The sequence below is a fragment of the Anomaloglossus baeobatrachus genome, chromosome 1 (assembly GCF_048569485.1).
Source record: "Anomaloglossus baeobatrachus isolate aAnoBae1 chromosome 1, aAnoBae1.hap1, whole genome shotgun sequence".
NCBI lineage: Eukaryota > Metazoa > Chordata > Amphibia > Anura > Aromobatidae > Anomaloglossus > Anomaloglossus baeobatrachus.
Genome location: NC_134353.1, coordinates 805,742,329 through 805,769,348, shown reverse-complemented (window position 1 = coordinate 805,769,348; position 27,020 = coordinate 805,742,329). Strand labels below are relative to the sequence as shown.

Sequence of the window (27,020 nt, the reverse complement as noted above, 5' to 3'; positions counted from 1 at the left end):
TGATCTTAAAATTGCTGTTGGGAGAACGCACCGTTCAAATATGAGACCTGTAGCAGTTTGCAAAAGAAGAGTGGTCTAAAATTTCAGTTGAGAGGTGTAAGAAGCTTGTTGATGGTTATAGGAAGGGATACTGCTGTCTGACAGGACTCACACACACAGCAGAAATCTGCTAGTGATTTTCATATATACAGCGGTGGATACCGCTCATAATAGCTTGGCGCTTTTCCCCAGTCCTTTTTGCAACCACAGCGGTGGATACCGTTGCTTGACAGGACACACGCACAGCACAAATCTGCTCGTGCTTTTCATATATACAGCGGTGGATACCGCTCATAAAAGAGCTCAACCATACTGGACATATTTAATCCGTGAGCACGGCAAACAAACAGTATCATACATATGGCGCAATTTTGCAAGTCCTAATGCCGCGCCCCAGGGCCTGCAGCGGAGCTGATCGGACTCGGGCGTCCGGTTCTCAAAGTCTATGTCAGTGGTGGCCAGTGCCCGATTCCGTGACCCCAGGGGCCGCTTGTAAAAGGGGTTATATTTACAGGGGATAGATAGTTTCTAATGTCTGTGATGCCACTTGCGGTATGCGGCAATGTGAAGAAGCCGCCGCTGCACAATATCTCACCATTGGTGCTGATGGTATAGGGCAGCCTGGATGTTATCACTCTCCGCAAGTACAGCGGTGCCCCAGGGGAGGATGTTGGTGGTTGTAGTAGTATGTCCGTTTGTAATGCAGGAATGAAGCAGTAATGGAGACCACACAGGGACTGAAGGTTAACCAATTCTTTACTCACACAGGTGGTAAGATGCAGCCTGGTGCTGGTTGCAGGGGTCCCAGGTTCCCTTCGTCCAGTGCTGGTCCTGTGGCTCCATTGGCTCTGTCTCTGGCACCTCATAATTGGGGGTCCCCGTGTGAAGTTTTTTGGGGTCTCTCCTTGATTCTCTCTCTCCTGCTGCTGCTGGCTCGTAAGACAGGTGGCGTGAAACTATGCGGGGCCAGACCTTTTTGTCGCTTCCTGGTTCCCTCTCTGCCACTGTGTCCCGGACACTCTTGTGGTGATGAACCGTGAAAGTCCCCGTCACCTGCAGACTTGCCAGATGGGCCTGAAACTTACACCTGGCCAACGGCTCTGTACCCTGCCGTGCCTTGGTCCCTGGAGTTCCTGTTACGCGACTCCATGGCGACCACTCCTTATGTGCCAACTAAGACCACCTCAGGCCCTTGCAGTGGACCTGAGCCTCCACACAAAGTACAGACCAAAAGTTTGGACACACCTTCTCACTCAAAGAGTTTTCTTAATTTTCAGGACTCTGAAAATTGTAGATTCACATTGAAGGCATTAAAACTATGAATTAAAACATGTAGAATGAAATACTTAAAAAAGTGTGAAACAACTGAAAATATGTCTTATATTCTAGGTTCTTCAAAGTAGCTACCTTTTGCTTTGATTACTACTTTGCACACTCTTGGCATTTTCTTGATGAGCTTCAAGACGTAGTCACCGGAAATGGTTTTCCAACAGTCTTGAAGGAGTTGCCAGAGATGCTTAGCACTTGTTTGCCCTTTTGCCTTCACTCTGCGGTCGAGCTCACCCCAAACCATCTCAATTGGGTTCAGGTCTGGTGACTGTGGAGACCAGGTCATCTGGCGTAGCACCTCATCACTTTCCTTCTTTGTCAAATAGCCCTTACACAGCCTGGAGGTGTGTTTGGGGTCATTGTCCTGTTGAAAAATAAATGATGGTTCCAAATTAACGCAAACCGGATGGAATAGCATGCCGCTGCAAGATGCTGTGGTAGGCATGCTGGTTCTGTATGCCTTCAATTTTGAATAAATCCCCAACAGTGTCACCAGCAAAGCACCCCCACACGATCACATATCCTCCTCCATGCTTCACAGTGGGAACCAGGCATGTAGAGTCCATCCGTTCACCTTTTCTACAAAGACACGGTGGTTGGATCCAAAGATCTCAAATTTGGACTCATCAGATCAAAGCACAGATTTCCACTGGTCTAATGTCCATTCCTTGTGTTCTTTAGCCCAAAGAAGTCTCTTCTGCTTGTGCCTGTCCTTAGCAGTGGTTTCCTAGCAGCTATTTTACCATGAAGGCCTGCAGCACAAAGTCTCCTCTTAAAAGTTGTTCTAGAGATGAGGGGTGTCCAAACTTTTGGTCTGTACTGTACATCTGTCCTCCACTCCTCCTTTGTTTACTCAAACTGTTATTTTTCTGTTTATTCTTTTTTATTGAAAAATTAATGTTGGTTACAATAAGCAGGGCTGCAGACCAAGGCAAACCCACAAATAGAGACAAAACCAAAAAAAGACAAAAATGCAATGAAACATTAAAGGCTTTGCATGGTTGTAGCCATATACAGTTTGTTACAATAAAGAACATTTAAGAACATTTATATCAATCTGGCTTGAACCATTATAAAAGTATAAAATCCCTAAACTATAACATAAACAGCAAAGATTAACCATTCATACCATAGAGGCACATAATGGTCAGTCGAAGAGAAAAGACGAAAAGAAATAGAGAGAAAGAAAGAGGGAGGTAAACAAAGTAAATGATGACGGGGAAAAGGATCATGGGGAAGGGCAAGGAAGGGCCGGGAATAACTTGCAGGGAAAATCTAGGTAGAGTCTCAACTCGCCCCAAAGAGGGACATGAAATCCGGAGAAACCAAAAAAATGACCCAGGGACTCCAGATCTTAATACATTTTTCAGTAGCGTCCTGAATTTCAGCAGTGAGACTGTCCATTCTGTAAAGGGAGGCAATCTCCCAAAGCCACTCATCCAAGAAGGGGACACGGGTGGACCTCCAGTGTCTGGGGATCACGGCTTGGGCAGCCGCTAGGCAAAACCGCAATAGTCCCATTTTCTGAGATTTAACAGACCCCGGTAGGATAGATAAGAGAGCGATTTGTGGAGAACCAGAGAGGGCCTCCCCGCTAATGCATGCCAAGAAGACCCCACTCCAAAAAGGTTTAATGAGGCTACAGCTCCACCATATATGCAACATATCCCCCCTCTCGTGATTACACAGCCAACATCTGTCTGACACTGAAGGGAAGATTGTGTGTAGGGCATGAGGGCAGCGGTACCAGTGGGTAAGAATTTTATAACCCTTTTCCTGGACCGAACAAGCCCTAGAAAATTTGTGGGTGAAGGGAAAAGCAGTCCTCCATTCCTCAACCCGGATTGTCATGCCCAAGTCTCTACTCCATCCACCTACAAATTTGAGCTCGTCCACATCCCCCTTCTGGATCAAAAGGTTATAGATAAGGGACAGGGTATGTCGTGGAGCCTCTTACAAAAGAATGAACTTTTCGAATGAGGAGGAAGGGGCAGCATAAAGTGCCTCCCGGCCTGGTCCGGTCAAGAAGGACCTGATCTGGAAGTATTCAAACCAGGGCATGGCCCCTTCGCAAGGCAGAGGCAGAGAGCAAGTAGTATGTGGGCAATGGGGATCCATGAAGTATGTGAAAGAAGCGCACGTCCCCGCTCCTCCTCCGACACAGGAAAACATCGGCCCCAACTGCTGGGGCAAAATCTGGGTTTGAAAAGATAAAGGAGAGGGGACCGCGCCCCCTGGACAGACGACCCCTTTTAATTTCTAAATCCCACGTCCTCAATGTCGCCCTCAAGAGATCAGCCTCAGAGAAAGGCTGGCCCCTGGAGCCCGAGCTAATCCAAGGGAGGTAACGCAAGGGGATCTCGTGGTCCATTTCTTCTAAGCTTACCCACTGCTTTGTGGCCCCATGATATTGCCAATCTAGTAACCGCATCAGTAGAGCCGCTTTATGATAGAGTTTAAAGTTGGGCAATCCAGCCCCCCCTGGCTTTTAAGTCTGCAAAGGGTAGTGAAGCCTATCCTCGGGCGCTTACCTCCCCACACGAAGAGCGTGATAACTGACTGCAGACTGGAGAAAAAGACCACAGGAGGAACCAAGGGGACCGTCTGGAACAAGTACAAAAAGCGAGGCAAGACGTCCATTTTGATCATATTTATTCGTCCAAACCAGGATAGTCTTTTACTATTGTATGAGGTAAGATCCTTTCTTGTCCTGTTGAGAAGGGGAAGGTAGTTAAACTGATATAGTTTTGAGAAATCCATGATCCATGGGGACTGTTATCCCTAAGTAATGGCGGAGTCCTGCCACTTGAAGGGGAAATTTTTCTTGATATGATCCACCTCAGCATCAGGGAGAGATATGTTTAATGCCTCGGATTTGGAGTAATTGACCTTAAAGTTGCTGAGGTGGCTGAATTTTTCAAATTCTTGAATAAGAGAGGGGAAGGAAAGGCGAAGCTGCGAGATGAACAGAAGTAGATCATCTGAGTAAAGAGATGTCTTGCATTCCCCATCCCCCACCACGATCCTGTGGATACTGGAATTGTTTCTGATGGCCACGGCAAGGTGCTCCATAACCAGGACATAAAGTGGGGGGAAAGGGGGCACCCCTGACGTGTAATATTATGTATTGCAATTGGTGAGGAGAGAAACCCATTCACTTTGACCCTGGCGGAGGGATTCCTATTAAGGGAAGAGACCCTTTCAATGAATTTGTCTCCCAGTCCCACCTGGCGCAGAGAGGCAATCACAAACTCCCAGCTGACTATCAAAGGCCTTCTCTGCATCAATGGAGAGAAGGCACGTAGGGAGACCTCTGGCCTTAGCCCGCGCCATAAGAATAAGGGTTTTGTTGGTATTGTCCCTGGCCTCACGACCCAATACAAAGCCAGCCTGATCTTTGCGAATAATACCAGGAAGAAGTGGAGCCAGTCTATTGGCGAGAGCCTTGGTAAAAATTTTGATGTAAGCATTGATGAGGGAGATTGGTCTGTAGTTAGAGACAGATGAATGATCCTTCCCCGGTTTGGGTAGAACACTAATATGTGCTTCTAGGGACTGGGCGACAAAGAGGGAGTCTCCAGATACAGAGCCAAAAACTCTTGTGAGGAAAGGGACAATTTAGTCACCAAATATCTTATAAAATTTGGAGGTAAATTCGTCTGGACCCGGACTCTTACAATTCGGGAAGGCTTTAATTATGGCAAGGATCTGTTCTGTGGAATTAAACTGTTATTTTTAACTGACTCTTTGACCACTCCCCTCCCTGGGCTTCCAGCTCCCGGATTGGGCAGGTCCCAGCCAATTGGCAGCGACCCCTTTAAACCCATTGCTAACCTGTTGCCTGGGCTAGGAAGTGGACAATTTGAATGTCTGTTGCCAGCACTGAACTCCAGGAGCCAGGGATTTTGTTGTTTTTTAGCAACACCTGACACCATAGGGTGCAGGGTGCTGCACTAACACTTTACAAGTGCACAGCAGTGGATATCGCTCCCAATAGAGCTCAATTGTACTGCGCATACTCAATAGCGCCTTACAAACTAACCCTGTCCAAGAGGTGACTCAGGAACTGACAACCTACACTTACTTTACATGCTTGTCATTAACAAAGGCCATGTTCTGGGCTGAAACGTCTGACGCATTGCACTGGATATGAAATAAAATATTCAAATTTTTTCACCTAATCTGGGAGTGTATCTTATCTATTTTATACTACATGGTGTGGAAGCTTACAAGAGCAGTTACAGAACTGTTTTGGTGGAAGTGCCTTATTCTATTGAATTGGTTATAGGAACGGATTGATTGCAATTATTTATTCCAAGGGGTATTCAACCAAATATTAAGTTGAGGGTGCCAACATACTTTGTCAAACCAATTTTTGGAGTTTTGGGTGAAAATATATCCAATTTACCTTTTCGTTTGTATTGGAACACCACAAAAAAAATAAATAAATACAAAAGGAAATAAACGTGTACAACAAAACGTGTAATTGCAATAACTTTGTAGAAGAAATACTTTTAGTTCTGAAGCAATTTCATGAATGCGAACAGTTTCGGCCATGACTGCATTATATAATATATCGCTTGGTACATACAGATAAATTATACTTTTGGAACATTAAGCCACTTGGTTAATTATACTTATTCATCCATTTGTCTTGCGTATGTAGCTGTGTGTTTTGTTTTTAATCATGCCTCACTTTTTTAGTATTTAAGAGTAAAATTTGAAGTTTAATATCGCTGTATGGGTTTCCTTTTTGGTGTGTGTTAATTTTTCCTGTCCTTCAGGAATAGAACATCTTTATCCTTAATGTAGACCTATGGGTATACTAATTTGAATGGGGTGAAAAGTAGTGTGAAGCGTTAGTTACTGTAGCCATTTACTTCCAAGCTGTTGAGAAAGAACAAAAGAAAAACAAAATATACAACTCTCAATAGAAATAAACATGATCGACAACTGTAGTGAGAACTGTTGAGACAGGAGAGATTTGTCTAGTTAAATGTAAATTACTATAAATGTAGAATGTACAGTGCATTTACTTAATAGTCCTATATACAGATTAGAGACCCTGTATCAACAAAGAAACTTCTTAGTGAATGACCCTTAAGGTACCGTCACACTAAGCGACGCTCCAGCGATCCCACCAGCAACCTGACCTGGCAGGGATCGCTGGAGCATCGCTACACGGGTTGCTGGTGAGCTGTCAAACAGGCAGATCTCACCAGCAACCAGTGACCAGCCCCCAGCCAGCAGCGACGCGTGGAAGCGATGCTGCGCTTGGTAACTAAGGTAAATATTGGGTAACCAACCCAATATTAACCTCGGTTAGCAGCGCACACCGCTTAGCGCTGGCTCCCCGCACTCCTAGCCAGAGTATACATCGAGTTAATTACCCGATGTGTAGTCTGGCTATGTGTGCAGGGAGCCGGCACTAGCAGCCTGAGAGTGGCGGACGCTGGTAACGAAGGTAAATATCGGGTAACCAAGGAAAGGGCTTCTAGGTTACCCAATATTTACATTGGTTACCAGCATCCGCAGAAGCCGACTCCCTGCTCACTGCACATTCAGTTATTGCTCTCTCGCTGTCACACAAAGCGATGTGTGCTTCACAGCAGGAGAGCAACAACTAAAAAATGGTCCAAGACATTCAGCAACAACCAGCGACTTCACAGCAGGGGCCAGGTTGTTGCTGGATGTCACACACCGCAACATAGCTAGCAACATCGCGGTAGCGTCACAAAAGTCGTGCTTCAGCAGCGATGTTGCTAGCGATGTTGCTTAGTGAGACGTGGCCTTTAGACTATGTTCAGACCATGTTCTGCTGGGTGTGCATGACTCATTTGGGGCTTCCATCTAAATCTCCAAAAAACTCCCCCTTGAGTTCCAGTTCTGGACAGTTTCTTTCTCCTATTGTCATTGTTCTGAAGTTTACACTGTTGTTACTGTATTTGCAAATAGCGATAATTGTGAATTTGAGGTAACTGACGGCTCAAGTAAGTGAGAGCTATGATCAGGAAAACTAGTTTGGAGCTACCAATGATGAGGCCAGGGGATTTTAATAATGCATGACTAATAAAAGCAGCTCTGTCAGGAGCTGAGCAGATAACTGTTCTATAAAAATCAATGTAGCTGAGTCGGCTGACTGGGATGTTAGACAATTCTGCTCCTGGAATGTATCTACTGCACAAACTGGCAAGGCTCTTGTGGTCAATCTCCTTTGAAACTAGCTGTACACTATGTAAGACAAAAGATCTCACAGAATGAAATAAAATTTATAAAGCAAATCAATTGCAGTGTTGCTTATTTTCATGTTGCATAACTAGTTAAAGAAATTTAACATGAGATTAGCTCTTTAATAGTTGTGTTTTCCACAAGCCAATAAAAAGACCCCTGAAACCTTTTAGGTTCTTAATCAAATGTATCACTAAGCAACAAATCTGAAGGACACATCAAAACAGAGTCAATTCAGATGCATTTTGAGTCGCATCTGTGCTTCACAAATACAAATTGATTTGTATGACAGAGTTTGATCAGCAATCATGGATCAGAAAAGGACCTGCTTATTATCAAGGGTTTCACCGTCAGATCCATGATCTTTATGGATGTGTTCCTATGTGGACGACATGTCACACAAATGTTAGAATCTGAGAGAAACAGATAGATTTTTTTTAAAAGGTGTTAATCTAGATGCATCTGTTTTTTCTTCATACATTTATTTTTTTCACCGCATCAGGTAGACTGCATATATTTTTTTCTCCATTAACTTTTAGCAATGAATGAGATAAAGACGGAGAAAACTCGGATTGAAGTCCCTAGTCCAAAAGTTGTCTTCACTGTAGCATCCGTTTTATACGGACCCTTATAGCCTTTAATGGCTGGGTAAAATGCGCAGAACGGATGAGGAGTGGACATTCTCTGACTATCATGGACGGATGACACGGATTTATTTTATAAAACAACTGTGTATGAATCAATTAAACTCTATGGGTCCGAGCCCTTTGAAAGAATAAAAAAATGATAGTACAAGGATGTGTAAATGCAGCTTTAAACAAAGCATCTTAAGGATGGTCCAGAGATTACATCAGAGAAGGAAACTAGTGGATAAAAGAAAAACAACACATATATCTTTCTCTACTCACACTGGTAAGGCGGATAACTCCTCTAGATGTAACCGAGCAGCCCATGAAACCTACATACTCCAGCTCTGCACAGTGTTCTGCAAACGCTTCCACGGACTTATCAGATACCTGACGAAAGAAAAAATCAGATAAAAGTTTTTTGAGTTAAGTTGGCAATATTTTCATGATTTTATGCAAAATAACACAAATAATTACTAAAAGATCAGAAGCCCAAGTAGCAAAAATGTCTTTCAATAACAGGCCATTAGATGCAACCTGTCAGCTGATATATGGTGCCCAAAACGTGGAAGACCTGTATCAAACACTGGCTGTATGATCATAGCCAGGTATGTTTTACTCTGAAACACTTCGGCATTTCAGAGAAAAGCATACTTTTAAAGGGAACCAAACATCAGCATTTTCCTATATAAGGTGCAGCCAGTGCAGTACTGGCATTATCAGGCACATTGTGTACATACTATTAGTGGGCAGATTGGGTGTTTAGGCTGTGAAATTCAACTTTATAAAGTTTGAAAATTCATGCACTTTTTGATTGACGTGTGCACCTTGCTGCTAATGTCCGGGCAGGTTATGCACGTGTATCCCCGCCCACCCCGCCGCCTGTTCCTCCCGCTCACTGGTATGTAAATTTCTAATCTTCAGTCACACGGTGTCGGAGTTCGCGCCTGCGCATAGCGCTCATCTCCGGCGCCGTGTTTATGAAGCCCACAGTATTATGGTGCATGAGAGGGCGGTGCATGTGCCCTCGCTTCTTCAGATCTGTTGTGATCATGGGAGCAAGTGCGGTCACAACAGGACAGGAGAACAGCTGATCTTACCGATTAGCCGCAGCAGACAATATCGTAGGAGACGTCTCCTGCAGCTAATCAGGGTAAGATCAGCTGTTCTCCAGTCCTGTTGTGAGCACGCGTGCTCTCGCGGTCACAACAGACCTGAAGAAGCGAGGGCGCATGTGCCACCCTCTCATGCACTGCCCTCTCATGCACCATAATACTGTGGGCTTCAGAAACACGGCGCCGGAGATGAGCGCTATGCGCAGGCGCTAACTCCGACGCCGTGACTGAAGATTAGAAATTTACATACGGCCAGAGGGAGGGAGGGAAGAACAGGCGGCGAAGGGGGAGGGGGCGGGGATACACATGCATAACCCGCCCGGACATTAGCAGCGAGGTGCACACGTCAATCAAAAAGTGCATGAATTTTCAAACTTTATAAAGTTGAATTTCACAGCCTTAACACCCGAGCTGCCCACTAATGGTATGTACACAATGTGCCTGATAGTGCCAGTACTGCACTGGCTGCACCTTCTATAGGAAAATGCTGATGTTTGGTTCCCTTTAAGAGCTGCCGGGGACCAAGCTGCCCTGTGCCATAGTCGTACAGGGGGGTCCCTGGTGGCTTCTCCATGCCAGTGACATACAGCTCTCTGCTTATTTGTGTGTATATAGGCAAAGATCGGTTAGTCGCTGTAAGAGGGCATGGGGACACACTTCTATGACTAGTGCACAGCACGGCTCGGTCCCCGACGACTATCAAAAGTAAGTTTTTCCCTGAAACGCCGCAACCTTCAGAGTGAAACATACCTGGCTATTATCATTCAGCCAGTGGCTGATTCATACTACTCACAGTCTGAGCGGCATATATCACCTAAAAGGTTTCCCTTTAAAAATGTAACTTTTATTAGTTATACACTACAAATATATGTGATATTTGTAGTTTAGATCACAGGTATTTGTTTTAAAGTCAATTAAAAAACTATTTCTCTCTAGCACAATTGTTTGTTTCAAAAGGGATTTAATATATTTTTCCTTTTTCCTGTCTTTATGAATTAAAGGGAATCTGTGAGCACGTTTTTGCTACCTCATCTAAGACCAGCATAATGTAGGCAAAGAGATCCTGAATCCAACGATGTATCACTGAGATTACTGGGTCCAGCCATTCTGACACATTTAGAATTTTTAGATGTAGCCATCTAGCAGAGTTTCCCCCACCCTCAAGAGGCTCTATATGGAAATTGTACATTGACAGTGAGGTGCCAATCGCAGAAGGGTGTGTCGGATTGCCCTGCATGTGACATTGTAATCTAGCAAAGAAAATCACCAGGTAATAAAGCCTTTAGTTTAACAGAACTTATTTGATATCTTATCTGATAAGAGAGACATAGATTATTTTTGCTTTTTTAATCTTTATAGCATACTGTCCTCAGATTACATAGCAAAAACTTGATGACAGATTTCGTATTAGCTTCAGCCAAAGTTAGATAACACTATATAGAAAACAAAATACTTATGACTTAACTTGTCCCAACCTTGTATTAACATCATCCTAAATGGACAAATTGTTCATTAACTCTGTCCATTGCTGAAATTTAATACAAAACATTTTGGAGTTTCAGACATAGCCAACTTGTAATCAACGCTCAATGGTTTAATCAATACCAACCACACAGAGTGCATACACTACTCAAGAATACATTTGTGATCCACCCAAACTATCTAGTAAACTAAAAAGAAATGAAATTTATTGGTTTGTTTTTTCCCTTATTTAGAGTGTTTCTTATGTCATGTCAAAAAATGTTTGTTAGAACTCACTAATACAGTCTACCCACAACTAATGGAAAAGAAAAAGGCATAAAAAGCGCTTCAGTGCTCATTAGGACTATAGTGTTTTGTGGTATTTTATTTCTGTGGATACCATTGCTTCAATGTGCAAGCGCATACGGTTAATCCCAAACAAAGAAGTGCCTATGATAATGGATGACAGAGGTCGAAAATACGCATCTCCACTCCATTCAAGACGGGGCTGCAGAGATTTCTTCTAAGGGGTCCATGGTCCTGATCTCAGGATTGATGGCAGTCTCCACAGTCGGGCTTCAAGCAGTCAGCAAGTTACGACTGTTTAATGTGTGAGATTCACTCTTTGAAAGCAGGTCCACTAAAAGCCTTTATAAATGTATAGATTTGCATTTAGGATTAAATAAATCATTCAAAGATACAGTGCATTCCAATAGCAGAAAGTGTTTTATTCACGACATTGCCCAGTTATATTAACAGTAAATAAAAGCATTTTTACAACAGGGACTTTTATGGCATATATAGAAATTATGTCGTAAATGTCCAATAAATGCACGGCCACAACTGGGACCCACAATTACATGAACAGAAGTCTTATCTTCTGCCTGTTGAAAAGGACACCACATCCAAGCAGAGAATGAAGAGGGAGGAGGCCATATGGATTTGGATTCAAACTCTAATAATGTATTAGGAGTCTCACTTGAAAATGAATGGCCTATATCTGATTGGCATCAAGCATGGTCCTTGAAGAAGGACCAATAAAATTATCTTAACCTCTTAACGACATCCGTTGAGCAAGTACGGCGCAGGGGGAAGTGCATTTCCACAAACTACTGTCGATGGGCGGTGTAAATTTTAAAATCATTAGTGGGTGTCATAGCAGACACCCAGAAGTAACACCCCTGACTGCGGATAGCTCCAATTATAGGTTTAACCCCTCTGATACTGCTGTTAACACCAACAACGGCACTGATCTGCTTGATAGAGGGAGGAGGCTTCCTCTCTGCTACTATCGGCACAACATGATTGTGTCATACCGATGGCCTACAGGTACAAAAATAGCAGTGGTGTTAAAATGTTACAGTGGCCTATAAAGTCCTGTCTTGAACAGAACCTGACATGCCTCATTCCAGTGTCTGAATAACAGATCTAATACCCTGCAATGTAAAAGCATTGCAGAGTATTATATCAGCAATCAGACAAGGGCAAGTTAATGTCCGGTACTGGGATGGTTATGTGAATGAGGCATAAGTAGAAAAGGAAAAACTAAATTTTATTTCTAAAAACATGAAAAAATAAAAAGTAAAATCTACAAAAAGATCTGAGAAAATGTTTTACAAATAAAAATGTAGTTTGTCTGTAAAAAACGAAAGTAAAGGAAGAAAATAAAAGGTATTTAGTGTTGCCGCATCTGGAATGAACCAATCTATAAAACTGTCATTTTACCAGTTTGGTGAACACAGTAAAAAATAAAAACACACAAAAAATGTAGCTTCTTAATCATACTGATACACAAAAGATGGAATACAAAAGGGAAAAATAAATTTTAAAAAATATGGCATCAATAAAAAAACTTGTCATCTTGTCAAGGTTTTAACAAAATGTTAAGTAGTCCAAAATGGTAAGCATAAAACATAAAAAAAATCAACTCATGGGGCAAAAAACAAGCCCACACAGAGCTTATTCAATGGAAAAATAAAGTTATAGCTCTCAGAATATGTCGATACAATAAATCCTTTTTTTTAATTTAAATCAGTGCATTACAGCGCAAATTATGAAACTACGGAGAGCGGCAGGCCATGGCGGGTGACAACGACTCAATTCTCGCTCAAGTTACACGCAATTATGACTCCGGCCTAACATTTGTGCTCAAGTGAGGACTTGGAAAAATAACTAAAATAAATGGGTTTCACCTCCTGCTGTACCCTGTATATTTTTTTTATAAACAAAATGCTTGCAAAAACTCATTTTTTGCTGTTTTTTTCACTAACTCATTGCTTTTTATGACTGAAAAAACAAGTAAAAAAAACCTAAAATAATAAACATGCTGCAATTTTCTATACAGTCGTGAAGCAGGAAGAATGAGTTTTTTTTAATCTATAGTTCCTTAAGAATGGATCACTTAAAAGTTACACCCGAGTTTCATTCTTTTTTAAGTATATCTTACAGGTTTTATCCATTTTATAACTCCCTGCCTCAACACGTCAGACTATCTACTACACTTGCAAGCTTCAAACGAAACTTGAAAACTCATCTGTGCAGAAATGCCTATAATCTTCAATGACCCCACTGCCTCACCACCGTGCGGAGCTGCCGCCCCACCACCGTGCGGAGCTGCCGCTCCACCACCGTGCGGAGCTGCCGCCCAACCAAAACCGCACGTACTACCTCCTCCCCATAATCCTCTAGAATATAAGCCCGCAAGGGCAGGTTCCTCTTCCCTCAGTACTAGTCTGTCTATTGTAACCTGGATATGTATTCTGTATGTAACGCCCTTCTCATGTACAGCACCATGGAATCAATGGTGCTCTATAAATAAATAATAATAATAATACAATTTTTTAAGGCGCCCCATAGACTTTAATGACTGAGCCTGCCAAGATCGGATAAGAATAGAACATGCCTTGAATCTCATGGATCTCACTCTCAAATCCATATTAACGGACCGGTGAATGCATCCATTCTTCTCTTTTGACCTGAGAGTCCTCTCATAAATAAATGAAAAAAAAAACAAAACAAATACAAAATAAAAATAATCGGACAGTACAAGGACATATCACATGGATGTGTGAATGCAGCCAGAGAGAACCACCTGTGAAGGTAATCAAGATGGTGTATTGTGACCAACAACCGCTAAACACCAAGTTCAAACCGGGGGCACCATATACCACGATAGGTTATCAGTCTATATAAAACGTTTTAAGCTTGTTGGCAGAAGACAGCATCTGAAGCAATAACAGCACTTCTCTGACATTATCCCAATTTTTGGTGAAATATGCTCAGCAATAAAAGTATTAAACGCCAAGTTGATTTTCTTGGACATGATAGATATGAGGTACACATTACAAAGCAAATAAAACATTTGTTTTTCTAGTAATAGAGATAAATAGGAGAGAATGTAATAAAAACAAAAGCATCATTAACATGCCACATGACAGTAAGCTAAATTTATGGTTATGCATCTAAAGCGCAATAATGAGCAAAACCATATTCTAATGACGGCTGGTCGTATTCCGGAAGGAAACGGTCATACATTTTGCCAATTACGGCGTAGTTATATTAAACACTTGACATCCGCACTAGAATATATGAACGTGCATATATTTGCAGCTACTGTAAGCAAATAAGTACTGAATACAGAAATATACATTGCTAAGAAAAAAAAATACGGTATTGCTTATGAAACATCACAAAAGAAAGAATGGTAAAGGAAGAGTAAAGTAACAGAAGGTTCTGCTAACATAAAATAAAACAATTTATTAATACATTGCAAGGAGGGAAATCTAGTACGTTCTGCTTTCCTGAGCTAGCACCATCCACAAGTTTTAAAAATAAATCAAAGAATCTAAAGCTGGAAGATTGTTTAACACCACGGTAAATTAGGCACAAATCTCACTTCTACTGATAAAACATCCTATCTGCTTCGAAAAAAAAGTACAAGAGAAAAAGCATTTTATATTTTGCTTTCATTTGTGAGAAAAAAACACCACTACCAAAGCGTACATGTTCAGTCTTATAAGATTTGACGCAATGAAAACTTTAAGTCCAATGACAATCCATAATTCATGCATGTAAATTAGGCTTTTGCAACATTAGGTGGCAGTTTTCAGTGTAAATTGTTGTCCCCCACGTTATATATTTTTGTTTTTTAAAATAAAATGAGTTGAGATGTTAGCAGTCAGTAAGGAATTAAAAAATGAGACCGTGAGATTTTCTTATGGCATATACCGTATTTTTCGGATTATAAGACGCACTTTTCCTCGCAAAAATTTGGGAGGAAAATGAGGAGTGAGTCTTAAAATCTGAACATAGCTTACCGATGGGGCTGTCTGTGCGGCTCTGTGTACGGTCGGCCGGGTATCTGTGGCTGCGTGCCCCCTGCCTCTCGGTCCCGGCGGCCAGCTGCTTCTCTGTGCTGGTGGGCGGGCGGCCTGCTGGCTGCCACTCTGTGCGTGCGGGCGGCTGTGCGGACTGCGTTGGCTGTGCAGTTAGTGTCCCAGTGTGTCTACGGTCCCGGTTACAAATGATGGCGCCAGGAGTCAGCGCGTGCGCAGATTAAGCTCTTGGATGGGATCTCCATCTATGCACGTGCCACTCTGGGAGTCAGCGCGTGCGCAGAAGGAGCCCTTGGATGAGAGCTCTATCTGTGCATGTGCCGCTCCGGGCGCCATCACTTGAACCGATAAATAAAGAAATAACGTTTAGAACACCATTCTAAGTCTGAACTGGGTGCAAAAACCTAAAAAAACATCACTATATGGAGAGAAGGTATGCACACCTGTGACTATACAAGGGGGATACATGTAATAGCAGAAACTGCTGTGTGAATACTGGCCTGAAAAATAGCTACATGCAAAAATGAAAAAATGAGAGTGGAATCTGCATTACTGCCCGACCCCACCCATACCTTGCCGGTCCATGGTAAGTTTCTTAACTGCATGAGAGGACACACATTAGCTAGGGACCCCAAATATAAGAATACTGTGAAAAGGTTTTGGAGCTCTGTTGCATTGATCAATTCAATATCTAAATTTCTCTTTATTCATATTTCATGGCAGTTATGCAGATTCCACTTTAATTTTTTCATGTAGCCATTGTATTTTTCAGGCCATTATTCACACAGCAGTTTCTGCTATTACATGTATTCCCCTTGCATAGTCACTGGTGTGCATACCTTCTCTCCATATAATCACTTGAACCAGGACCGCGGACAGACTGGGACACTCACCGCACCAGCCTGCTCCACCAATGACCCACCGCTGCCACCACTGACCCATGATCGCCGCTGTCACTACTGACCGGCCGCCGCTACCGCCACTGACCGCCGCTACCACCACGGACCCGCCGCTGCTGCCAGCACAACCTCTGCCTCATGTGCCCCCGCTTCACCACTACTGCTGCACCCCCCCCGTGGTAAGACAACACCGGAGTACAAGACGGACCCCATTTTTTTTATACCTTTTTTATCTCTAAATTTGGGGTGCGCCTTATAATCCAGTGCGTCTTATAAAACGAAAAATACGGTGCAATTTTTGCTTTAGGTTATGGTGCAAAGCAAAAATGACCAAAATTAGATTAACATCGGTCAAACCCTCTAATGTCAACAAGATCAGCTGTTTTATATGTATTGAGACTTACAATATAGGCAAAGATAAGGTGACAAAATATGGGTTTTCTGCACTACATCAATCAAGGCAATCTAGCACTTTCCTCAGGACAAAACTATATGATGCTATGGTTCTGTCCTGAGGAAGAGGCTAGATTGTCTTGAAACGCATAGACTAATAAACTATATTTCCATCTAAGTCATTTGGAATCCTTTTCATCAAATTGAGGCAGCGCATTAGAACCACATTTTTCTCCTTAACGGTGTGTATCACCCATGGATCTGCAGCAGCCTGCTACACACAACTAACCCATAATGCTCATGTCCTTACCCCTACAATAACCAGCTAACAACCTCTATCACTTATTTTTCTGCCTTAGTTTTGCTGTATTAAGACTTCTTAACTCTGCCCGAATAGTAGATATCAAGGAATATAAGGACTGAGTAGGTTTGATTTCAACATATCCAATATTTTCTTCTCATGAGAAAAAGGCTACTGCCAAAGGCCACAATAACAACAATGTGGAAGGCCGAATAATCAAAAGAAGAGCTGCAGACACGGTCAGGCAAGAGGCGGTACGGCCTCCGATTTCAGCAGTCACAGGTTACTGCTGCGGATGATGGAATCGAGTGTGTAAATAAATTCGCACCAACTATGCTCCACACAAGTTAAATGAAAGTTGTCTGAAACCATTAAAATTTTGGGGTGACCAGCTACTTATACGGGGACTTCTGACTCTGCCTCAAGACATTAAGCAGGTAAAAAGGAGCAGAAAGTTGTCATTTCAATACCCAATTCTTTTATTTTGCTCTGTCGCAATTGAAAATGCATGAACACTTAGCTGACCAAGAGCTCATGTTTATGCAGTTGTCGGCCAAACACACGCTCATATTTATGGCCAGCTTAAGATATGCAGGTCCCATCTATTTTAGTTAGTCCCAGCATGCTTGGCCATCTCTTTATTTGCAACAGACGTAACTTGCATTATAAAGATAAAGGTTCCACGCCAAGGACATTCTCTAGTGATGGCCAAATATTAACTGTTCGTGTTCGGATAATGCTTACCTAACACATAGTACTATTCTAGTATTCGCCATGACAAAACAAAAATGCTTGGGTTCCCCATTGACTTGCATTAAATTTGTTGTCCGTGGACAATATAGGTATAGTACTTTAGGATTCCTTACAAATAACCCGAACACGAATAGTGACTGACTATCACTAACATTCACCTATCAACTATTTATGGCCTATACTTTGAGTGTGTAAAAAATGTCTGAGATTACAGTACTCTTAAGAATTACAGTATCCATAAGGCAAATTCTGAAAAAAAAGTAACAGGAACTCAAAGTTTCCCAAGTTAATGTAATGTCAGTGATACGTCAGTCTAGAAAAGAGCAATGCTTACGTACCTGCTTGCCATTTCAAAGATACAATACTTAAAAATCAAGTGCATAACTTGAAACATGACTAAATTAATCCAACAGAAAGAAATATATATGCATAATAGTTTAGGAGACAAATCATCTGAAAACTGATTAATTCACGTTTCTAATGGAAACGACTGTGTGCTGTAAAGAATGACACAGACTTCTGTAGGCACGGAGTCCTTCTCTGATAGACAAAGCCTAGTGATAAACAGTGTTACACAATGTGTGACATCAGATGTTTAGCCTTATTGCAGAGATAACTAAGCCAATCATGGTTATTCTGCCTTATAAAACAAGCATATACTTACCGTATTTTTCGGATTATGTTTATTAAGATGCACTTTTCCTCCCAAAAATGTTTGAGTAAAGTGAGGAGTGCATCTTATAATCCAAATGTAGCTTACCGAGGAAGTGGTGGAGAGAGGTCGGAAGAGGCCGGGGGAATGCTACAACAGCTGTGCAGGGGCTGCTTTGGCTAGCGTGGGGTTAGCAGCGGCTGGTGTGGCTGTGCGGTTTCTGCAGCCGCTGTGCGGGGTCTGTGCAGGGTCTCCGGCTCTGGCGGCTGGACTGGCACTGCAGGTTGGTCAGTGAAGACTTCAAATAATGCCCCGGCTCATTGATCTCCTTCCAGCGGACTTCAGGAAAATAACGCCCAGAGGTGGCGCTTGTGCAGATATCTCGGCTTGTCATTGAGCCTAGAGCTTAATCTGCGCGGACTCTGGGCATCATTTCTTTGAAGCCCTCACAGCCACCGCAGCAGCTGCCCCAGCACCCGCCGCAGCCCCAGTCTTCACATCAGCCCCAACTTTTGCAGTTGCATCAGCACAGACTACAGTTTCTGAGACACCCACCGCTCCTTCCAGCTTTGACTTCACCACCACCACTACTGCCCCCTCCAGTAAGACACCACCAGATTACAAGACGGAACTCATTTTTTTTCTTTTTCACCTTTTTTAGCTCTGAATTTGGGTTGCGTCTTATAATCCGGTGCGTGTTATGAAACGAAAAATACGGTACTTCAGCCAGGGAATTTTGTGAAACCTGAGTGCCGCTAATAGAAATTTCCACTGTCCCCTTCTTGTTTGGACAGTTATGGCTCATGTTATTCGGTCTGATCTTGGAATGAAATGTACAGACTGGCCAAGGCTCTCCAGACACAAGCACCACAGCTTCAAAGAAATATATGAAGCCATCATGCTCTGGTTTGGAGACCTGTGGCCAGTTCACGCATTGAGGTCCAATATCAGACAGATTTGTACAGACATCTGCATGAGGCTCTAAAATCAGAAGCACTAACCTAATATATCACAACAGCTACAGGATTCACATTCACCAACTTGCGACATTTTAAAGTGCTCCCAATCACACCTATATAACCCATGCATTAAGTAGTTGTCCTCTGAAATCATTCCAAGACTTCAATCATTACCAGACAAAGTAAGACTTGACAGTGAACTAACCTAAACAGCTACTAAAAGCCCAGAAAAGCTAATAAGGTCATGTTCTGTAGGTGATTTTCATAGACTGAAAAACACGTGTTAATGTGTCCATAAATGTAGATTAAGTTTTACTACATCAAATCTTAATTATGTAAATTGGGGAGTTTCTAAAAAGAATGTTTTTGATCCAAAAGTGAAAGAGAAATTACCATACTAAACATGACCCCTTGTCAACAAGGTCGTAGACATTTACAACTAATCACATTAAAAGAACTCCATTAGCGTTCATTGTGAAATCTGTAATAATTTCATTGCCTGTTCGACCTTCATTGACTTCCACTCACTGTGGTTTGCTAGATGTTAGTTTTGCTCTGCAAGGGTAATATCGTCTGATGAAAAAAGATTTATAAGTCAGGATCTCAACCATTGTGAATGAGAAAGATGTTGGCATGAAACTAATGGTTTAGCTATTTAGCACCTTTCAGAAAGATCTATGGTAACTTGCGTGCAGCTTAACCACTCCGCAATAATTTATCGTACTGGTTTGCATAACTGTTGCTGAGCTTCTTAGGACTAGAAATCTACATTTAATTATATAGATTAAAATGCAATAAAATATTAGCTTTTACAGATAAATGAAACATTGGGCAGCAGATTTATAGTAAACTGCACAACTCAGGCTATGCAGTCGTAAGCAGCAGCTGAGTTAGCAGACTTAGCTTTAATAAAAATATAAACCTTTAACTTAAATGTTTTTATGCCGTCAAAATTTATGTTTATTTTACTGAATGGAACAATTATTTTTACACCATAATTTTATCATTTAAAAATGTGTAGAGCCTCTGCCATGCCAAAACAACAGAAACCCCCCACAAGTGACCTCATTATGGAAACTAGACCCCACAACAAATTAATCCTGGGGTGTATTGAACTTCAAGGTCTCATATAAAGCGGACACCTGCAAGATTTTCACCCACTGAGGAAACTACACTCTAATTCCTCAGTGCTGGGAAAAAGCAGCGCTGATAAATAAGGCCCCTTTAAAAGCTGCCATGGAAAAGTATCAGCTTCCGTTAAGGGGTTAACAGACAAATTCTCTACAAAAGTATGTTGCAAAGGATCAGTTACTTAAACTATATTTTCTAAAAACATAAGAGGGTGTGTGCCACAATTACAAATATCCACAGAAAATTTAACCGATAAGTGGTGATCCAATGGTTGTGTTCATTATTTAAATGAAGAGAGGGTTCACATATGCATCGTGCTACCCTATTGATTGTATATGAGACAGACTAAGATAGAAAGCCAGATATAGCTGTAGTTTGAGTCACATATACAATAATTAAAGAGGAATTTGTCCTCAATTATCATTATTATGATATTCTAATACTGTACAACCCTTGCAATGTTTCTTTGTTAACCCAATTGAATAATCTTTATAAACACAAACTATCCAGCTTGGTTCTGAAGCTTCATATTGGGACAACTAATTTCCTAAACATGAAATATATAAAATAATGGCATTTTGTAACGTGTTTAAAAAAGCCTTTGTTGCTTTGCTGTAATTTTCATGGGTCTATTTAAAAGGTCTGACAGCAGAAACATACCAACAGCAAAATAATTCCCTAACAGTCATGGGACGCTCTATGCCAGTCTCCAACAAACACACACTTCTCAAAGTGTGATTTGAGTATGAGACATGTTGTCCAACTCTTGGTGAGATGCAACCGATGAAGCAGTTTTAATAGAATGATACTATGGAGATCAGGGCTGTGGAGTCGGTAAGCCAAACCTGTAACTCCGACTCCTCAATTTCCCTTGCACCAACTCCGACTCCCACATATATTGCTTATATTTAAGTGAAAAATGTATTGTAGTACAACGTGAACATCAGACATTTAATCATTTTTATGATACAATAATCAAGATATTTAGTTAGAACATAAAATATATTTATTGGACTACAACTCTTAAATAACATTTGTGCAGTCTATGAATTTGTTCTAAGAAATAAAATTGCCTTCATCAGATCCTCGTTCATAGAGGACCTAAAATCTGACCTAATAATTTTAAGGCTAGAGAACAACATCACTAAACTTGGGTTGGAGGCAAAGCTGTATCCACATTGGCAATATCTCTAACAATTTACGGGTATAAAGGAATTGCCTCACGCACAGTCAGTTTTGATGAATGGTTGAATTTTTTATTTCTTTGAGAGCAAGTGAAAAGTTTTGCTGAAATATGGTCAATCTGCTTGCTGTAGGAGATGGAGTGAAATCTTTTTCCTTGGGCAACGCTTTGCCTCCTCTATGTCTTTCAAATACTTGTCAAAATTAAACTCCTCATGTGATGAGGATGAAGATATGGCAGCAGTAGCACTGTCAAACCCAAAGTCCTCTTCCGCCTGGCAGTCCTGTAGGCCACTCATCCTAGCTACTACCTAAGTCAGAGCTTCTTTTACTTTAGCAAGGAATCATCAAGCAGTATACAATGCCATGGGACATAAACAGCTGCCAGAAGAGTTTTATTTTCAAATAGCTGTGTCTCTCTCCATTTCATTGAAGCAGAAATGCCATTTGCGATTAAACCTCCTCTTTGGGACAGGCAAAATAGTAAGATCTTCGACTCCCTTATGAAAATGCCAGGAGTTAAATCCTTAGCTTGTAATTTTTTAGTCACGGTAAATGGTTGATTAAGCAATTCCTTCAATTCAGCCACCTGTGTCTATTGACCTTCTTTTAGAGTTACATGAGGATTCGCCATATCTATAAGAAACTGTTTTAGTTCAAACAATCGCTCAATCATTAAATAAGTGCTGCCCTACCGAGTGGCTTGATCGACAATTGCCCGTTTCCTAGCACTTCTCTTCAAGATGGAATCAATTTTAGGGGTTCTGGCGACAATAACCAATTTCTTCACTTTTCCAATCAGATTTCCAGCATGCCCTTCTTGCAGACTCTCTCTTATTGACAGCTGCAGAGTGTGCACAACACAGCTCATGTGATGAATATAAAAGTGTTTTGAAGCAGCTTCAACAAAATCATCTAATAATAAAGTATCATTTTGCTGTTCTTCTGTTGTATTATCCATTTGTTCCTCAGTTACATGAACAGCACTGTGGCCTTCCATCTCAAACATAACGAATCCTAAATTTTCTTGTAGCTGCTGTTCATTATTCTCATTCATCTATTTAATTGTACTTATGTTTGAAGCATTATCCGTTACAATAGCAAGAACCTGTTCTTTTTTGAGTTTGTAATCTTGCAGAACTTATTCCACTAAGGCCTAGAGAAACTGGCTGGTGTGATGAGCTTTATGCTCTTTTTTACAGTATTCATCAAACATACTCAGCTCCGGTTCGGATGACTTTCTTAGAGAATCAACAATACATCCTTCTTCAGGAACATACATGGAAGGCTGTGGAAAGTATGGAGACTCTGCTACCTTCTGCTTTCCAAGGACATTATCTTTTGACTCTTCTGGCTCAGGGCTAGAAATAGGGCTAAACTGGGTAAATGTAGGCAATGGTTCTGCTTTGTGTGACTCTATTTTATCTGTGTAGCCCCGTGAGTTGTCCCCATTGATGAATCCTGGTTCAAATTTTCCATAGCCTGGTCCAACACCATGGGGATCAGCTTTGATGTGATGAGCTTTAGTATCTTTTACTGCCAGTGCCTTGGTACCAATTTCTTTGTTATCACAAACATATCAAACATTGATGGCAAAATAGTTCACTCTGTGACGTGTGCAGGCGTCCATTTTAAAAAACATGAAGCGTCTTTTGAGAGTCTTTTTAAGATATTCCTTTTTTTTAATGGCTTCTTCAATCACTAATTTTCTAATAATTTCTCTTTCCAGAGAAACACCAAGTTTGCGGGCCATTTCTCCATGAAGAGTAGTAAAACCTGGTTGTGCAAATAATGATAATGGTACACCGTCCTTCACAACAAGCTGTATGAGCTGTCTTTTAAAAACATATCTGCTGTCATTGTTACAGTAACTTTGTCACAAAATATCTTATTAATGATGTTTGAGATGCTCTTTCCTCCACCTTTGTCTGGCAGGAAGTGCTGGGCACTGGTTTCTTGGTACTCCTGTTCTTTCTCAGTCACAGCTTTGAAAACTTCAGGGTGGAAGCATTGTAAATGTCTCTTTAGATTAGAAGCTTTTGTAGGAGATTTTTTATCACTGCCTGAGTATGCACTGATTTTGGTATCACAGCATTTGTTTTCATCTGGGTCATTTGTCATACATTGACACACAAAATATTTTTCATCTTGAGTCACTGTGAAATGCTCAAATACAGCTGACTTCATAGGGAGCTTCTTAGAGATTTTGTAATCATATAAATTCACTCTTAAAATATTTTTATCCTATAAAAAAAATAATGTATATTATAATTCCAGCAATTACAGGGAACCATTTACAGTGAGGAAAATAAGTATTTGATAAACTAACAATTTTTGCAAGTTTTCCCACCTACAAAGAATGGAGAGGTCTGTAATTGTACACTTCAGCTGTGAGAGACAAAATCTAACAAAAATCCAGAAAAATCACATTGCATGCTTTAAATAATTTGCATTTTATTGCATTAACAAAATATTTATTTGATACAATATTAAAACAGAACTTAAATATTTGGTACAGAAACCTTTGTTTGCAATTACAGAGGTCAGAGGTTTCCTGTAGATTCTGCTTCTCTCAGTTGAAGTATACATATGATAAAAATTTCAGACCTCTCCATTCTTTGTAGGTGGGAATCAACAGTGTACCAAAAACTTATTTTCCCCACTGTATAATTTTAGATAGAAATAAATACAAACTTTGCATAAATCAATATACAGATGACAAATATAAAGTTTGTAAAATATGTTAATAGATAGCTTTACTTTGAATTACTTTTCTTAAGGCCCAGTCACACACACACACAACGACTTACCAGCGATCCCGACAACGATACGACCCGATAAGGATCGCTGGTAAGTCACTGGGTGGTAGCTGGTGAGATGTCACACAGTCAGAGCTTACCAATGACGCAGTAATTACCTGTATAACCTGTAGTCGTGACCTGTATAACTATCTTGGCGGGCGTTGGGACCGTGTTAGGAGGTCGTTGGTAGGCATCAAACACAGCGATGCGTCCTACCCAGCAGGACATCGCCTTTGAAGAAAATGGTACGGACCATTCGGCAACGACTAGCGATCTCACAGCAAGGGCCTGATCTCTGGTAGGTGTCACACATAACGAGATCGCCGGCGACTGACTCAGCAAAGCTCTCGTTAGCGATCTCATTGTGTGTGACGGGGCCTTTAGGTACAGCTCACTAAAAGTTTCATATCAGATTGCTTCAGTGAAGAGGGGAGGAGGGAGGGAGCAAGTTTGTTTTGTATCATATTCCAGGAACAAAGAAACTGATAACAGAGCTAATAACTTGATGTTTTGGCTTCTATACCTATACAAGTCCTCATCAATCCTGTTGCTGTATTTTCCCTGTATATTTTATGTATATTGGAAAGAAGCTATCATCCCAAAAGTACATAAGCTCAAAGAAAAAACAAGCATCAAGCATACAGAGAGAACATACAGTATACTGGACTATTGATTTACGGACAGTTTATTGAAAGTTTAAATATGCTTTAATAAGTACCGTATTTTTCGCTTTATAAGACGCACTTTTCCTCCCAAAAATTTGAGAGGAAAATGGGGGGTGCGTCTTATAAAGCGAATATAGTGGTACCTGGGGGTCCTGTCTGTGCGGTGATCGGGCGGCTGGGTGCCTGTGGCTGCGTGCAAGCGGCCGGGTACCTGTGCTTGCGTGCGGTGGCAGCCAGGTACCCGTGGCTACGTGCGGGCGGCAGTCGGGTGCTGTGTGCGGCCTGCGGCCGGGTGCTGTGTGCGGGCGGCGGCCGGGTGCTGTGTGCGGGCAGGTTATTGTGTGCGGGCGGGTGCCTGTGTGCGGGCGGGTGCCTGTGTGTGGGCGGGTGCCTGTGTGGGCGGCAGATGGCTGCCGCCCGCACGCGAGCACAGGTACCCAGCCGCTTGCACGCAGGGAGGGCGGGCAGCCTGCTGGCTGCCACTCTGTGCGTGTGGGGCGAGCGGCTGTGCAGCAAGTTACCCAGTTTGTCCGCGGTCCCAGTTTGAAATGATGGCGGCGGGCGCATGCGCAGATGGAGCTCTTGAATGAGAGCTCCATCTGCGCACGCGCTCCCCCGGGAGTCAGTGCGTGCGCAGATGGAACCCTTGGATGAGAGCTCCATCTGCGCAGGCGCCATTATTTGAACTGGGACCGTGGACACTGGGACACTCACTGCACCGGCCTGCTGCATGACTCACCCGCCGACGCTGCTGCTGCTGCCGCCACCACCACGGGCACCGCGGCTCCTGCCACCACGAACCCTGCTGCCACTGACCCGCCGTGCCTGCCAGCACAACCTCTGCCTCCTGTGACCCCGCTTCACCACCACTGCTGCCCCCCTCCGGTAAGAGAACACCGGATTATAAGACGGACCCCATTTCTCTTTTTCTTACCTTTTTTTATGTCTAAGTTTGGGGTGCGTCTTATAATCCGATGCGTCTTACAAAGCGGGAAAAATACGGTAATTACCTTAATCTTGTTCCCCTGTTCACTCTAGCAATTTTGAGATGAGTCCAGGCCTTCCTTCTTTCTGAGTGTGTTTACTTTTTACGCTTGTCTATAGAGGAGGAGCTTCACTGGTGCTCAAGTGCAGCACAAACTTATCTCAGCTAAGACAAAGCCTAGATCCTCAGGCTACATACATTCACACACAGCGTTTTTGCAGATCCATTTTTTTGCAGTGACTCTGGGCATTCCAGCAAAGTCAATGGGTTTTAATATATAGGACATTCAGACACAGCGTTTTGCGAGGATCCGATTTTGGACTCAAAAACGGATCCTCACAAAGAATGAGCATGTCAGTTTGTGTGGCATTTTTCTAATCTGCTTTTGCTATTGAAAACATTATCTATGAGCTCAAAAACCTTTCAGGTGATTTGGTTTTTTTTAAAAAGCTGATCTGCTTTTGTAGCTGAAAAATGTATCCTCAAAAATACGCAGCAAAAACGCTGTGTGTGAATGTAGCCTTAGATCAGGAATAGAACAGCCATTTATAGGACATTTCATGACTTTCCCAAATTCCTATGAAAAAATATTAGGCACATTCTGCACTGAACTACTGTACCCAATTTATTATATATTTTAGGAGTCTGAGTCAGTCCATTTGATAACAACTCCGACTCCACCAAAATGAACTCTGACTCAGACTCCACAGCCCTGACAAAGATGGGTCCTTATTTAGGCTATGTGCGCACGTTGCGTATTTGCATGCAGTTACGCTGCGATTTGCACCGCAGCGTAACTGCATGCGTCCTGCGTCCCCAGCATAATCTATGAAGATTATGCAGGAGACGTGCGCACGTGGCGTATTAGACCGCAGCGCTTCGGCTGCCGCCTGAAGCGCGCGTTCTAAGAAGTGACATGTCACTTCTTTCCTGTGCTCTGCCTGCAGTCCCCGCTCTGTCTATGGGAGGGGCTGCAGTCAGAGCGCATGGAATCATTTTATTTTTTTTTCCACTACGGACTCTTTCTGCAGCGATTTTAAGCGCATGTGTGCTGTTCAAATCGCTGCAGAAATTTCTGCAGGGCCAGTACGCAACGTGCGCACATAGCCTTACAGTGAGCCTTTAGCAGGTTTACACACTGCATTTCCCACTTTTTTGCTAAATTTA

General features: G+C 42.2%; 1 protein-coding gene across 1 annotated transcript in view; it reads right to left on the bottom strand.

The window, feature by feature from the left end:
- The window catches only part of FBXL17 (F-box and leucine rich repeat protein 17), a 976,700-nt gene that overhangs the window by 674,544 nt on the left and 275,136 nt on the right, over positions 1 to 27,020 (bottom strand). The window contains exon 5 of the mRNA XM_075325027.1: positions 8,505 to 8,612. Coding sequence (XP_075181142.1) covers positions 8,505 to 8,612 — 108 coding nt within the window. The remainder of the gene's footprint in view (positions 1 to 8,504; positions 8,613 to 27,020) is intronic.